Raw genomic sequence first — 17,410 nt, forward strand, 5'->3', positions numbered from 1 at the left:
CATATAGAAGGCTTAGTAATGATGAATTAAGAGGCGTGGTGTGGAGCAGATGCAGCAGGTAGCAGCACTACTAGACATGACAGCACATGGGCATCACTGCTGCACACACAGCATATGGGCATCACTGCTGCACACAGCAGCTCATTTTTGCATGCAACCTGAAGCCAGAGTAGAGGTTTATGTTGCCATCTCTGTCATTGCCTAGTTACTAGCAGGCTGAAAAGGTTTCTCTCTGTGACTGTAAAGGGGGAGAGGGAGAACTAGCAGAAGAGGAGGAGGAAGATGTGAGAGAGACTGAAGGCACAAGAGATCCAGCACTAACATCCTAGCTTGTCTTACCTCTCAACTATCTCTCGCAGCTGTCATCATGGACATCATTCTGAACAGCTCCTTTCCTTTCCCTGACAGCTTCCTTAACACCAATGGCTCTCTGTCAGCCATCAGATGTCCATTTGGGTTCTTTGGTAACAAAACCAGGCTTGATGGCAACCAGTCCTATCCGTGCAATGGGCAAGAGCTTCCTACAGAGGACACCAACTCCATCATCATAGCTATCATCATCACAGCTCTGTACTCCATGATCTGCGTGGTGGGGCTCTTTGGAAACGTCTTGGTCATGTATGTCATTGTCAGGTAAGAAAACGAAGTCACCTTTAAATATGAGGAAACTTTTAACTTCATAATTGTTTCTTTACAAGTAATTAGAAGCTGTCAGACACTTGGAGAGGTGAGGATTACTATGACTTTACTTCAAGCATGGGATGAATGCAGGAGAGAAACAGCAGTGAAAGTGTTAAAAGTGGGCAATGATGAACCAAGTGAAGTAGGTGAGGCTACACAAGCAAATGTATAGGATAGAAGTGAATTGCACAAAGATTGCTGTTACATCAACAGCAGGTAATGTGGGAGAAGAGACAGATGAGTGATGACCTCATAATGTTGTGTGTTGCCTGAATATTACTACAGTGGTGGGGACACCTTGTAGAAAAGGACAAAGCTAATGCAAACATCTATCTAATCCCCCCAAATATGTCCACACTTCAGCATGATTTATATACACATCTAAGGATGTCTAACATCTACTGACATCCTTAGAGACAAGATAATACTACATATTGCCACCATAATTCAATGTGAGTTTTTAAAAAGGGCCTAGATGACCACTATTGCAACTTCTGTTGGATATATATATATATATATATATATATATATATATATATATATATATATATATATGCACATGTACTGTATGTATTTATGTATTGCTGAAGGGATAACTAACCCCCTTAATGTGCTGTAGATTTCTGCTCCATAGCCCTTATGTATACATGCAGATTTTGTTGCATAATTTTCTGCATCTTTAATGCGTCTTGCAGAACAATTCCGCACTGTGTGTAAGGTCCCTTATATAGCAAAGCAAAGTTTGTAATGGATTTACTCACAGCTCAGGTTCTGCTATCCCATTTCACCTGAGACATCATCAGCTTGTGTGTTCCTGCTTGATATTGCTGAATGAATATTATGCTGGCTGAAGTCTAGGAGAGCACTGAATTAATCTCCTGCTGATCGTATTATCACCATAGCACAGAGAGTTGGGGACATTACTACCTAGAACACAGAGTTTCTAGCTCTATTTCAGTATGCATATGGATGTAATTGGCAAGGAGGCAGGCAATCTGATAATGGGCAGAATTCATGGCGCGTCCCCTTCCCAACCTTGATGCTGTGCACATCCTATGCAATACCTTCATGACTGATTGGTTGAGGACTACAGAATATGGTGCTGGAACTAGCATTTTCATTCAAATATTATTACAGCCAAGCTATAAGAATACATCACAACAATGGAATTATAACCGACCTTGCATGTTTCTATTGGTTTTCTATTTACTTTGAGTGTCATGGTAGTATACTTTTTAATATGGGTATCGCAGGAATTTATTGCATCTCACAGCAAACATGCTTTTTCTGTTTGCATGGTTTGAAAACACATTACTGAGTATAAATTATGGGGTATATTTGCTTAGACTGGCGTTCCATATGTCGATATAAATAAACCGTGCGCCCAGCTATGAGCGACAAATGCATTAAGATATGCAAGCCAGATGAAAGCCTATGCCGGATATGAGCTAGAGTCAGTTTCTAGTGTAATGTATGCCAGTTCCTGGTGTACATAATACTAAATGTGGTGAGTCATACAAGCCACGTCCACTAATCTTAAGCTCCACCTACTTTTTTCAAAAGGTGGCAGGGCCTGGTGTAAATGCCCAAAACATCACAATTTTGTCACGTGCCAGAATTGCAGCTTTTGCCCATCAGTAAACTGGCATGCAGGGTCTAATAGATATGCCCCAGTGTATTTACATGTTTTTTTTTCTGAGCATTGGAATGGGTTAGCAATAGAGATGAGCGAGCAACCAAATGCTCGGGGCCACGTTATTTGAATCGAGCTTTTCGTAAATTCGAGAGCTCTACTCGAGTAACGAACCCCATTGACTACAATGGGAGACTCAAGCATTTTTGTATGTGGGACACCGGGCCCTGAGCTTTTTTTTTTTTTTTTTCTTTCTCTCTCTCTCTCTCTCTCTCTCTCTCTCTCCCTCCCTCCCTCTCTCCCTCTCTCTCTGTCTCTGTCTCTCTCCCACTGCCTGCCAGCCAAAAAATTTGCCATTGACGCGCATGCTGCGTTGCGGCGGGGAGGGGCTAAAACAGGCACATCACAGCGGGGAGGAGCCAAAAACTGGGGCAGGGTCGAACACGGCGAACGAGCATCAAGCTTCGCAGAGTCCGTTTGCTCAACTCTAGTTAGCAACGGTTTAACAGGAAAACGCTTTCATATTTCCATTCTTCCATTCGCTGTTCATATTTCCATTTTTATCGTCGCTTCTGTCATTGTGCTAGAAAAGATAGTGCAACGTACTGTGCCATTATTTCAGCATTTATGGCAAAACCGCTAGACAGAACAAGCTGATGGAAATCTGAACAGAGTCATATTATACAGTATAGCACAGTATGTAAAGAAGACAGTGTACTGTTTATATAACACAAGAACACCCACTGACAAGGAAACACTGTGTCTCCTACCAGTGTCTTCAGTGTTAGAGAATATACCATTCTGCGGAATATTCAGTATCAGAATCTGCAATTCTAACAAAATTCTGCTGGCAATTCCACATCGAAATCCACAGACGGATATTTCATCCCATGTGAAAGCCCCTACCACTACCCCCTAGTTCCTCTTTATCCTAATTAGTTATTCAGAGCAAATAAAATTAATTTAAAGGGAACCTGCTATCGCCTTTTAGCTTCATAACATACATTATGGGGCTTAAAGGTGATAGAATGGGGGACTTGCCGAGCGGACCCTGTGTGACTCTTTCAGCTGGCTGGGTGCACACTCTCTTCTTTGTCTCTAAGGGAGAGCATGCGCACACAATCAGATGAAAACAGTCGGGCTATGTGCGCGTGGCAGCTTCATAGGGAGACAGCACTGAAATACTCTTGGCACTCAGCTCCCTGGACTCTCTAGGGGATGACAGGTTCCCTTTAACAAATGCTCACCTAATACTCCATTCTCCACTTTTGATGACTGACTTCAACTTTCTTTGAAAAGCAATAAGTAAAAGCGATAAAGCTTCTCTAGACCATCTGCACCAGAGTGTGTGATCCCCAGCAGGTGCAGCTGCTGGCCATGCCTGCTGCTAGGTAATGAACCCAACTTTCCTGGGCACAGTCTAGCAAGCACAATTGGAAGACCTACCTAATGAATCATTACAATGGGCAATAGTTTTAAAGGGTTCAGTGGGTTTGTAAACTGCTGTCCTGAGAATTGAGACATGTTGCAACTTCCTAACATACTAAATGTATAGCATCTTAGGAATTTCCCAATGCCACATTTGTCTTTGATTCTGTGGCTTATGGAGAAGAGAAATGAAAGATTGGTGTAAGAATGTGTAGCAGACTGTGATCTCAGATTTTGGGACCTGCCCTTTTGTTTATAACATGATTGAAAAGATTATATTATATTTTGTCAGAATCATCTACAGTTTTCTAGGTGAGATACATATACTGCACAGCTTATCCGTTTATGAGTCAACACTGCCATCTATAGGGCACTGTAGTTTTAAGTTTGATTGGAAGGAATAGAACAGTATATAATAATGAGAGAATAAAAGTGTATAGAGGCTCATATATCAGTCTCTCTACACCAGAATATTTTCCATGTTTATTAACTTAGCTGCATCATTTTTCAATCTATTACTGGCAGCCATGACAGGTTTTATATCCGTCCTTTGTAAAGGAGGGGACTGAAAGCTACAATATTGCAATATATGTATCACCCATTTCAACCCCTCAAATTCACCTTTAAATATAAGTATTCATGACTGTCTGGAATTGTACAAACTCTGTTATAGTTTGAGTTGCAAGATATGTGTGAAATGTCATACTTTTATATGCTAAGTGCTTAATCTGCCATTAGTGGGACCATTTTTATATTAACTATAGACCATTATATATTAACTAGATTTTAATACTATAATATTTCTAATAATAACAACAATAATTTATATACAAATACATATATATACATACACAAACACACACAAGGAAATATATATATATGCTATTAAAATACCTGTTTTCTATTATATATCACAATGGATGACTTTTAAAAGGCTCAGAGAAATGGTCATTTTCTATAGAGATAAGCACATAGTTTGCGTGATGTTCATAGTTTTGTTTAGATTTCCAGCCACTACTTAGCTACTAAATTACAAGGGGTACAGTTTTTCTTATTAATGAGTTAAAAATTCTGTGCTGATTAATTCTCTCATATTTTATAGAGGTTGGATCTCTGTTTTCTGTTCCATAGCTCCAAACACATAATTCATTTGAAACCATATTAGAATCACTGAAGCCTTCTGAAAATGCATTTACATGTTATTGCACTCAATGCACTTATAAATCTAATGACGGCAAACTCTGCCTAATGGTGGCTACAGGCAGGTAAAATGTTATTATTTAACCCCTTCCCACAGCAGCTGCTTTGTGTTTATTAGTTTTGTTTTAATTCCTTATTTAAACAAGCATATGATAAAAATGATCCCTCATGGGGAGACAACATTGAAATACATACTTTGATTAAAGGCCTGACAAACTTTGATCTAAATGAGAGCAGAGGTCTAGCGCTCTGCCTAGCCACTGACCATAGTCTGGGGTTAAACCTTCAGTAAAAAATAAACAGGCTAATAAAATGGGAAAAAAAAAGGGAGTGCAAGAGGGGAGATTGGAGATGTGTTTGACCACGATGGGGCCCACTTCAGTTCTCACCTCTCAGCATCAACTCCTCTTCTCCCTTCCAGAGACCCTAATCAGAACCCATTATTGCTTGAAATTCCGGTTTGTCCTGGAAGCTAACCCAGGGGGTCCAAGTTTGCTACCATAAGTGATGTTTATCCTGTAAGGAGGCCATGAGTTCCTCCATCCATTGGATCTCCTCTGCTCTATGGACCTATTGAGCCAGTAAAGGAGGGGAAGAAGGCTTACAGAGTGCAGGTATACATGCTCGTGCCGCATTGACAAGGTGTCTGAGTATAGATTTGTGGTATGTGCGTAGGGGTAGGTGAGAGAGATGGAATAGGTGCAACATCGGAGATTCTGTGGTGTGCAAATGTAGTATCTTCTCGATGGTGGAGTGTGCATTTATTAGTTTTAATTTTGGGGGGTGAAATGGTAAAAAAAAGAAGTTTGCCATTTGTGGGGAGATTTGCCTTTACGGTGTTCAGAAAAAATGAAATGTTATCTTTATTGTATGGGTTGGTGCAATTACACAATACCAAATTTTACAGTTTTTTTATGTGTACTTAAAAAATACATTAACAAAATTGCTTTCTGTCACCATCTTTTGACCCTCCTATCTTTTTTCTCTTTTCATCAATTCAGCTGTGAGAGGGCTCTTTTTTTGGCAGGACAACTTGTAGTTTTTATTGGTATCATTTTGGTTGCATATGATTTTTTGTTAGCTTTTTTTTGGAGATAGGGTGACCGAAAAGGCGCAATTCTGGCAACATGGTGGCTCAGTGATTAGCACTGTTACCTTGTAGTGCTGATCTCCTGGGTTCAAACTCCAGCAAGTATAATATCTGCGTGGAGTTTGTATGTTATTCCTGTGTTTGTGTACTCCAGTTTCCTTCCACACTCCAAAAACATACAAATAGGTGACTATAGATTCTGGGCCCCAATGGGGACAGAAAATTTTGAGTGATGTAAAGTGCTGTGTAATATGCATGCACTATATAAATGAGGGTTTATTTACATGAGCGTATATCGGCCGACGTTTTCACGGCTGGGCGATATACGCTTCCATCTGAGCATTCCCCCTTCCCTCCCCCTTACCGACTCTCTGTCTCTCTCCTCCCCTCCAAGCGGTTTGCAATCGGAGTGTGTGGGACGAGGCAGAGCTAAGCTCCCGCCCCTTGTCAGTAGCCAGCAATGGGAGAGGGCGGGACAGAGCGGAGCTTTGTTCTGCCCCCACCTCCTCCCATTGCAAATGCCGAAGTGGAGGAGGGAGGCAGAGAGCCAGTGAGAAGTAGGGAAAGTGGGGACTGCTCAGATAGAAACGTATATCGTCCAGCTGTGAAAATGCCGGCCGATATACACTTGTGTAAATAAGCCCTAAAGGTGATCATTATTATTTTTCCGACACCATTCAACATGAAGAATAAATAATGTGATATTTTAATACATTCAGTATTTTAATAAATTGGACTTTTAAGGATGCAGCTATACCAATTTTCATTTTTTTGTTTTATTTTTATATTTTTTTACTTTACTAATAATTAAAAAAAGCTTTATTGATCTTATTTTTACTTTTTTTTTTAGTTTCCATAGAGGACTTGAACTGGCGATCATCTGATTGCATGTGTAGTATACTGTAGTATTTCATTATTTCAGTATATCGTAATTTTACGGGTATCTTATTAAGGACTGCCATAGGCAGGGTTTAATAGGAGGTAATCCATGGTTGGCCTTGGGGCCTTCATAAAACCTTAAGTTGCCATGGTAACTAAAAAATAACCCGCAGCAGTCCGGGTGACTGAACTGACATTTGCATTTAAAACGTTAACATTGCGGACCAGAGTTATCTCCAGTCCTTGTCATTGTGGCCAATGACAAAGACACACACTGTTGTGCAAAGCAGGTGTGGCTCCCGCACCGACTCTATTCAATGACAGCCGGCATCTAGCAGATGCAGGAATGATTTAACACTAATCCTGTGTGAAGGGATGCAGGCGCTTTGAAGCTCTGTGTCATAAAAACAGAGCTCTGACCTTTATGAAGAAAGTTTACATACTTTTAATTTAAAAAATCTATTTTGGGCCATTGAAAAGCAAAACCATATTTTATTTACAATATCACAGGCAGTGCTCATCTACAGTACATGTAATTGGTTAAAGGATCCAGCGGATTGTCAACCACATTTTACTTGTGAAGCTTCTATGATTGATCACCGTGTACAGTCAACCAGTGCTAGGAGTTTACATCATTGCAGACAAAAACCAATTCACCCACTGAAATAAGTAACATACCGTACTACTTATCTCCATATATTCTGTACAGAAAAGCTAAGAAGCACCCCCATCCCATGGTTACGGGCTAATCCTCATCCGGATAAGGTGGGCACCTAGCAGTACATCCGCAGCAAATCCACAGCAGAAATCCCTAGGCCAGTTTCACATTTCTTCCATAGAAATACATGCTTGATTTTAAGTCAACATGTGAAAAATACAGATATAGAGGAGTATCTAAGAACTGCTGAGGTATTCTCATTTCATTACTAAAGTAAAGTTGTGTAAAATCTGCCACCTGCATGGTTCCTGTGTTCATATATTCCACTGGTTGTGCTACACATTGGTCTTGTTTATGTACATCCTTTAAATGCATGGGACCCATAAACATGTATTATTATCATGATACAACACCAATTCATAAAAAGTTGGGCCGCCGTGTAAAATGTAAATAAATGTAAAGAAAAGAAGAATGCAACAATTTGGAAATCTCGTATAACCATATATTATTTAAGATAGAACATAGAGCACATATCAGAAGGTGAAAGGGAGCCATTTTTTCTATTTTATTTTTAAAAAATTAACTCATTTAGAAATTGATGGCAGTAACACATCTCACAAAAGTTGTGACAGGGCCATTTCTACCATTGTGTAGCATCCCCTTTTATTTACAACAGTCTGTAAACATCTGGGAAGTAAGGAGACCAATTGCTGGAGTTTTGGAAGAGGAATGTTGTCCCATTGTGGTCTGATATGCGATTCTAGCTGCTTAACAGTCCTGGGTCATTTTTGCTGGATTTTTCATTTCATAATGCATCAAATAGTATCTGTTTATGAAAGATCTGGACTGCAGGTGGCCAGTTCAGCACCCAGACTCTTCTTCTACAAAGCCATGCTATTGTGATGGATGCAGTATGGGGTTTATCATTGTCTTTCTGAAATGAGGAAAGGAGTGTTATATAGTGACCCAACATCAGGCCTTCCCTAAAAAAAGACATTGTCTGGATAGGAGCATATGTTGTTCTAAAACCTCTATATAGTGCTTAACATTGATAGTGTCTTTCAGGCTGCCCATGCCATAGGCACTAATGCAATCCCATACCCTCAGAGGTGCGCTGATATCATGCTGAATGGTCCCTCTCCTCTTGAGCCCACAGGACATCCATGGTTTCCAAAAAAAATTTCAAAGTTTGATTCATCTGACCACAGAATAATTTTCCAGTTTGCCTCAATCCATTTTAAATGAGCTTTGGCGCAGGGAAGATGTGGTCATATATGGCTTCTTCTTTGCATGATACAGCATTAACTTGCATTTGTGGATTGTATGGTGAACTGTGTTCACAGACAATGATTTCTGTTAGCATTTCTGAGCCCATGCAGTGATTTTTATTACAGAATCATGCCTGTATTTAATGCAGTGCCATCAGAGGGCCTGTAGACCTTGAACATCCAGTATTGACTGTCTGCCTTGTCCCTTGTGGACATGAACTTCTCTAAATTCTCTGAATCTTTTAACGATGTGATGTACTGTAAAATGGTGAGATATTCACAGTCTTCACAATTTTAAGATAAGAACATTATTCTGAAAATTTCCACAATTTTTAAAATCCAATTTCTACAGATTGGTGAACTTCTGATCATTTTTGCTTCAGAGAGACCCTGCCTCTCTAACATGCTATTTTTATATGCAGTTATGTGGCTTAGTAGAAAATTTACCCTGCAGCTGTTTTTCATTAATACCACTTTGTTTTAGAGCCTTTTTTTACTCCTGTCCCAACTTTTGTGAAATGTGTTGCTATCATCAATTTCAAAACAATTCAGTTTTTCAAAATAAAATAAAAAAAGATTCCCTTTCCCCTTCTGATGTGTTCTATATTCTATTGTGAATAAAATGAAGTTATTTGAGATTTCCAAATCATTACATTCTTTTTTATTTACATTTTACACAGCATCCTAACTTTTTGGGAATTGGGGTTGTACATTACTCATAGCTTGCTGTAGCCATAGTGTATCTATGTGTGCTTCTGATATTTGAATCAATGGGATACAAAATTAGGGTATATTACAACATATTGTAATTATTAGGGCTCAATCAGACAAGTGTTTTTTTGTGCGCACACACGTCTATTAAAAACACGTCTATTAAAACCATTGGTTCCCTATGGCACTGGTCAGATGTCCGTCTTTTACATGCACATCATACACACCACCCACATCTCTGCTACATGTGCGTCACACACCACACACACTGTTCTGCTACATGTATGTGTCACATGTCCACACACAGCTTTGCTACATATGCATGTCACACACACCACATACTGCTCTGCTACCTGCATGTGTCACACACACCAAACACAGCTCTGAAACATGTGTGTCACACACCACACAGCTCTGCTACATGGATGTGTGACACACATCACACACAGCTTTGCTACATGCAAGTGTCACACACACTATACACAACTCTGCTACATGTGCGTGTCACCCACACCACACACAGCTCTGCTACATGTACATGTCACACACACAGCTCTTCAAGATGCATGTCTCACACACAGCTTTGCTACATGCATTCTTCATCGGCCTCTGCCGGTTTAGAATCTGAAAAGAAGTGTGTGTGGTGATTGACACCAAAACAGCATTCCAGTGTACAATGGAAATATAGAAAGCACTTACTTCACAGAGGTGTCTCCTAAGAGAACACCCCCAATCCAGAAAAGCAGTAATTATCCCAAAGGGGAATTATCCCAGTTGACCAATAGGTTCTGGTACTCCATATAAGAATAATCACTTTTATTACAATTGTGTGCTTGTTTATATCTTATTGATCGTTCCCCATTGATCTAACTGGCAGCTTGAAATGCTGGGCAGCGTACTTCAATTATGAGATTTGCAAGAAAGAAAGTTGTGTATACAGGGGACTTAAGGTATATGTTTACATGACGAATTTCACCCTGGAATCTTCTGTGCGGAATCCACCTGTAAAACCACTGAAGAAAACTGTGGCTATTCTGCGACAGTTTTAGCCTTGCACGTGGATTTAGTCTCCTCGATTGGCAAAATTTGCTTGCAGAATTTTTGACACATTTCTGTGGAAAGAAGTGACATGTCAAAAACACATCACAAATTCTATATGTGGATTCTGACTGCCTGTGTGAAGGAGCCCTTAAACTTCAGTGGAATATACTGCCTAGTGAAGCTCAGGGGTTTAAGCTGAGAATGGATATACATTTGAGGTTTTTTGCAAAAATGATGTGCAGGTTGTTCCTTGGTCCTTGGTATCCCAGAACTTGAGTGCATGATTGGGTGTTGTACAAAAGAAATATAGATAATTTGGTTTCAGTGTTTACTGCTGTAAAGTATTTTTCTCCGCAGAATGAATTGATTTGCAATATTCTCAGGTGAAACCATCACAGCATGCTATATACGGAATATGTATTTTAAGAGCACTTCTACTGGTATAATCAAATTACTCCTGGAGACACATAAGTGACATGTTAAAAATGTTCTTCTGATGACTCCTACATGTTTGATTGCTTCAAGACATTAATCAGACATATTCAACCATTAAGAGAATGATGGATCTATGGAATTGGTTCAGAAAGGACAGTAATGTAGGAGTGAGGGCAAATCTCGTACGATCGTTAGTCTAATGTGTGACCCCTATCCCAGTCGAGGACACCTGTAGAAACGTAAGACGAATTTACTCTAGGGAAGACACAAAGTGTAATGGTCATAGTCATAATAAGTAGAAATTTGGCAATTTCAGATAAGGCACACAGCGTGATGGTTACAATCTGTGTCGAGTACACTGACTATGGTGGTTACAGCTTCCCCATAAGCAGTCAGCTTAGCACTCACATTCTCTTAACCTCTTAGTGACAAGCCTATTTTGTGCCTTAGGGCTCCTGCAGATGAGCGTATGTGCACATATGCTCATGATAGTGTGACGTAATTGCTCTGTGAAGGGAGCACTCTTGCTATCGCTAGCATATCCGTGCATTCTACTATACTTTTCTACACTGTCGGACCCGGTCAACATTGGCGCGGGACACACCCACGCCGTGATTGAACCAGCTTAGCAGCCTAATTAATCCCCAGTGTAAACAACTAACACTTTAAAATCACACAGTTCGGTGTGCGATTTCATGCCCATGGAGTGAGCAAGTATGCACCCCCATAGACTTCGATGGTGCCTTAGGTGTGCAAATGTTCAAAAATGCACAAAAATTGAGCAGTCATATATATTTTTGCACGTGCACGTGAAATTTTAGCACAAAAACACACTGAAAATCGCCCGTCTGCAGAAGCTCTTAAGGACTAGGTGATTTTCATCATCACCTTGCAAGAGCCATAACTCGTTGACATAGCCGTATGAAGGCTTACATTTTCCTTGGCCTTTAAAGGACCTTTCACACAAGATGGCATAGGCCGCACAATCCACCGAAAGCTGTGGTAAATTCTGCACCAAAATCTGCAAGCTAGCTGTAGATTTTGAAGCAGAATTGAAAATGTCTTAAAACCTGCCTGCAATTCAGCATCAAACTCCGCAGTTAGAACTGTGGATTTTGATGTAGAAATTCGCAGCTGTGTACTGCGGTGTAATTCTGTCCCATTTGAAAGGTCCTATAAGAGCATGAAAGCACCCTAAATGTATGTACAAAAGAGCTACCTGAAAATAAAAATATGGTAATATTTCTGCAGATTTCGGATTGCAAACTTCATTCTTTGGGTGAAAACAGAAAGATTCAAAAATTAAGTATCATCTTCATCATTAGGAATTCTGTCATACAATTGCATCTATTTGCATTACTCACCATAGAGAGGCGGCCACAAAGTTATTCCCAAGCATTGCCTTGCTGCAGAAATCAGAAACAGGTATGGTTTATTGTATAGCAAGATAATGTACACAGGTATTGTGATTTCTGCACATAACTGCTTACATTGGGAGTACCAGCTGATAGTCTGCTGATGATTCCTGCAGAGCATTGACTGGGATTGATTTCCCCTCGGCCTGATGAGTTATTCTGTGATCACTGCCATCTCTAAACTGCGTAATTTTTATATTATATCAAGTAAAATGGGTCTCTGTTATAGTGGGTGGCTAGTACTGCCGCTGTACAGGGAGATCTAGTTGGAGCTGCAGCCCCTTCACTTTGAAAGTAGTCCCTTCTTGTGTAATGTTTTTAGTAAATGACACAAAACACTTAATGATGATACGAAAATTAGACCAACAAAGTCTCTCCTCAAAGCATACAATTACATTTTATTTAGATTAAGGTTTTGAATAAAAATAGAGTTTAACCCCATATCGACACAGGAGATACATTGACGTTACATCCTGTGCATTCAGCGTTTGTATAAAGGGCGAAAGGGAGCCGATCCCACTACATATACAATGCGGGTGCCAGCTGTTTCTCACAGCTGGCTTCCACTAGCAATGGTTATTATTAGCCTGAACAATTGTTGCAGCTGATAAACATGTTGCTGCTGCTGCGGCATTTAAATTCCCTGGTCAATTTTGCGAGGACCTGAATGGCCCCCCTGCGATGAGATCAAAGTGTCATACGATTGCCATGGCTGCCTGGGGCATTTTGAAGGCCCGGCATTGCCATATCTGACTGCCATATAGAATGCCTGTCAGATCAGGGTATAATGTGATACTATGGTATTGCATTATGCTGCAGGAGTGACCAAACAATCACAAGTTCAAGTCCCCTTTAGGGACTAAAAAGAAAAGTAAAAATGGGTTTTATAAGATTTTATCAATTATTATAAAAAAAACAGAAGGTGACTTTTATTGGATGTCCCGCAAAAAATGTGCCCTCATGCAACTATGTCAATGGAAAAATAAAAAAGTTATGGCTAACAGAAGATGGCGGCAGAACATAATTTTATGTTTTTCAAAAGATATATCATTTTTTAAGTTGTACTACAAAATAAAAAAAAAAACTATATAAATTTGGTATCATAGAAATCCTATTGATCCATAGAATAAAGTTAGCATGTAATTTTTCTGCAATGTGTATGCTGTAGAAAAAGGACACTCCCCAAAGATGGTGGAATTTAGTTTTTTTCCATTTCACTGTATTTAGAATTTTTTTCAGTACATTTTATGCACATTAAATAGCACCATTGAAAATTACAAGTCTGCTTGCAAAATTCATGCCCTCAGACACCTACTTTGATGGATAAATAGAGAGTTATGATTCTTGAAAGTGGCAAGGAAAAAAACGAAAGAAAAAAAAAGGGCCGCATCCTTAGTATGTGTTCTATAGGAACCAATGGGTTCCTATAGAAGCATTCATATGCGTGAAATTTGAAGTGCAAACCAGCGCGCACCTAAAAAAGATAGGACATGGTGCATGCCGTTGGTCCGCGTTTTGCAGGAGTTTCCATTGACTCCTATGGGAGCAGGAGTTAATGGAAACGCCTGAACAGGGAACAGCTTCCCCGCTGCTTACAGTAGGACATTTAAAAGATGCTTCTGGCCAGAAGCACTTTTAAATGTCCCGCTGTTAACTCCCTAGTCCCCGCGAGGATGAGGAGACTCCCTGAGGGTTTCGTTAATCCCCGCAGGCAGTCCCCTCATCACTGAATACTGTGACAGTGTTCAGTGATAATGGGACTCACCATGGGGATGAAAGAATCCCCTGCCACAGCTGTGGCAGAGGACCGTGATGCTATCCCATTGCTTTGGGGTCCTTTGCCACAACTGTGACAGCTGTGGCAGGGGATTCTTTCATTCCCGCAGAGAGTCCCATCATCACTGAACACTGAGACAGTGCTGTCACAGTGTTCAGTGATGAGGGGACCTTTGTGGAGCAGCTGCTGCAGTGAGCGAGCAAAGTTTCATGCACTGGGCATATTAAACTTTGCCCGTTTCACGTGTTTTCCGCTTATGTGAGGAGCTCGTTTTTTTCGTGCACATGGGCGCGCAAAAAAAACCCGTCATCTGACCGAGACCTTAAGGGGTTTAGGAAGAAAAAAGGAAGTAGTAAGAATAAGAATACATTCTGGTAAAGAGGTACAAAGAATCTCCAGGACATTATAGTAACAAGCATCAGTAAGAAGAGTAGCTCTGGTGTATAATATCTAGCTCAAATCTTCATGCTCAACGCGATCTTCACCGGCAGACACCCAAGGATTCGGGGAGTGGGTTAGTATAAAAATGACATGCTCTGAGTTCTCATCACCTACGGGAACAGTTCCATAACTTAATTTAAGGTGATGTTCTGAGGTGACAGGTTCCCTTTAAGGGCTCAGTCACAGGAGCATCCATCCGCGCGTATTTCCGTGCGGAAAAACACCCGCACTGCGTGCGAATGAAAATCCGCATACCAGGTCCATTGCCAGCCATATGTTCTTTATCTGGTAGGTGCGGATTTTCGTCCACATCTGCAGTGTGGGCGTTATTCTGCGCGGAATTACACGCGGATCACTGCTTGTGTGACTGAGCCCTTATGTACACTCTGATAATGGCCGGTTTCACATCTGCATTGTAACTTCTGGTCGGAGGTTCCATTGCAGATCCGGCACAAAATACCGGAAGAAAAAGCGCTGCATACAGGAATTTTTCTTCTAGTTAAAACCTGGGCAGCTGGGCGGAAAGCAAACAAACCCCATTATAGTCAATGTTTAGATTCCATCATAAGACGGAGCTGTTCAGCCAGTAGATTTCCCTTTCCTGCTCCATCCAGAACTGGAACCCCACCTCACATGTAGGACTACCATTAGGCTAACTTCACACTGGTGAGCGCGATATGGGGCCATGAATCCCGCCCTCATCGTGCTCCCCACCATGTGAAGTCCCTAAGAATGTGAGGCGTTTTCATGTCAAAACAGCCTCACATCACTTTGGATTTTCTCCCATGGCTTTTAATGGAAGACCTAGTGATGCTTTCGCTGGCCCCTTTGAAAACAATGGGCTCTGCAATGTGAAGGCACGCAGAGAGATAGAACATGCCACGATTTGCTTCCTGCATCACATCGTGGTGCCATACAGAAAAACATCACTCATGTGTATGAGCCCATCCAAAAGAACAGGGTTCACATTTGTGCATCTCGCAATGCGGAAATCTCACGTGATTTTCTCACCCCTGTGAAGCTGGCCAAAGATGAAAATATATACTGTAGATGCAAATATATTCATAGCTTGTCTGCTTGTATGTGCGGATTTGTTATTAACGATTTACTATACACAGTGCTTTTTCTCTGCATTTGTGGTGTATTGCTTCATCAACCATTTCATGTATTATTAAGTGCTGTACCTCTGCATAAGTAAGTGGCTCGTTGCAGTGCCGGCTTACAAGTACGCTAGCAATAGATCACTATTATCTGTATATATTACGGTAGAGGTGCAGAGGAAATCCCAGTCTCCAACACCGTATCTCCATCACTGAGCTGCCTTATATGACTACGGAGTGTTCACTTCTGTATTTTACATAACTGCAAAATTTCAAATATGACCATAAAGCCCAAGAATGGGATGAAATGAGCATGAAGCATCCTGATAAATGGATATTATGTAGGATTTATGTAGTGATGTTTCTTAACTGTCCCATTTTGTAAGCATACTTTTAAAAACCTTTTTAAAACCTCCCCTCACCACATAAAAATACTGCGGTCTGGTCCAGTGGCCGGGCCCGGATCATCTTTGCTAGTATCAGGTTTAACATTTTGGCCCTTTTTGCCTCCATACTTGCAATCATTGGTATTATTGTGGGAAATACAGATTCTGTAGGAAATAAAACCAATGAAAGCAAATGCAGAGGAAAATACAGATAAAATGTAGGGCGCCCCCAGGTGGATACAGGGGATGAGGAATGGGCTTTCCAGGGTATTCTGTGGAACAGGACAAGTACATAATAGGGAGCTTGCAGAGATGTACTGCCTGTTTAGGAACATCTCCTCTTCTGGGGGTTCACAGGAAGAGGGCTACCTGGGGCCTCATCACAAAGTACTGTCTATCACATGGATATAGGTGTGCATTCTACAGTTTGGGGTGTTTGTTCTCAGCATATAAACATAGAGGTGAGGTGGAATCTACTTAGTATATGCACACAAAGGTCATGTTAGATTGTTGTGCCAAATTTCACGCTTGTACAATAGGAAGTTACAGTACATGGGGGTGCACTTACTTTTGCACTCAGCATTGAATAATCGAGAAATGATGCCTTTACTTTTCCTATTTAGCACCTACAGAATACTCGTACCAAATTTCACGCTTGTACGACACCTGGGAAGTTATATCACATAGGGGTGCACTTACTTTTGCACTTAGCATTGAATAATTGAGTAATGACCCCTTTACTTATCCTATTTAGAACCTAAAGAATGCCCGTGTCAAATTTCATGCTTGTACTTATTTTTGCAATTAGCATTGAATATTCGAGTTGTGACCCCTTTACTTTTCATATTTAGGACCTAAAGAATGCTCGTGCCAAATTTTACGATTGTAGGGCATCGGGAAGTTACATTACATAGGGGTGCCAATACTTTGCAATTAGCATTGAATATTCGTGTTGTGACTAGAGATGAGCGAGCACCAAAATGCTCGGGTGCTCGTTACTCGGGACGAAATTTTCGCGATGCTCGAGGGTTCGTTTCGAGTAACGAACCCCATTGAAGTCAATGGGCGACCCGAGCATTTTTGTATATCGCCGATGCTCACTAAGGTTTTCATTTGTGAAAATCGGGACAATTCAAGAAAGTGATGGGAACGACACAGCAACGGATAGGGCAGGCGAGGGGCTACATGTTGGGCTGCATCTCAAGTTCCCAGGTCCCACTATTAAGCCACAATAGCGGCAAGAGTGCCCCCCCCCCCTCCCCCGCAC

At 40.8% G+C, this 17,410-nt stretch overlaps 1 protein-coding gene across 1 annotated transcript in view; it reads left to right on the forward strand.

Annotated features, from left to right (window-relative positions):
* The first annotated feature begins 225 nt into the window (after positions 1-225).
* OPRM1 (opioid receptor mu 1) overlaps positions 226-17,410 on the forward strand; it is a 135,333-nt gene continuing 118,148 nt past the window's right edge. Inside the window, exon 1 of the mRNA XM_066594554.1 lies at positions 226-633. Within this exon, the coding sequence (XP_066450651.1) occupies positions 368-633 (266 nt within the window). The 5' untranslated portion in view covers positions 226-367. The remainder of the gene's footprint in view (positions 634-17,410) is intronic.

This window comes from Eleutherodactylus coqui, chromosome 3 (genome assembly GCF_035609145.1).
Source record: "Eleutherodactylus coqui strain aEleCoq1 chromosome 3, aEleCoq1.hap1, whole genome shotgun sequence".
Classification (NCBI taxonomy): Eukaryota; Metazoa; Chordata; class Amphibia; order Anura; family Eleutherodactylidae; genus Eleutherodactylus; species Eleutherodactylus coqui.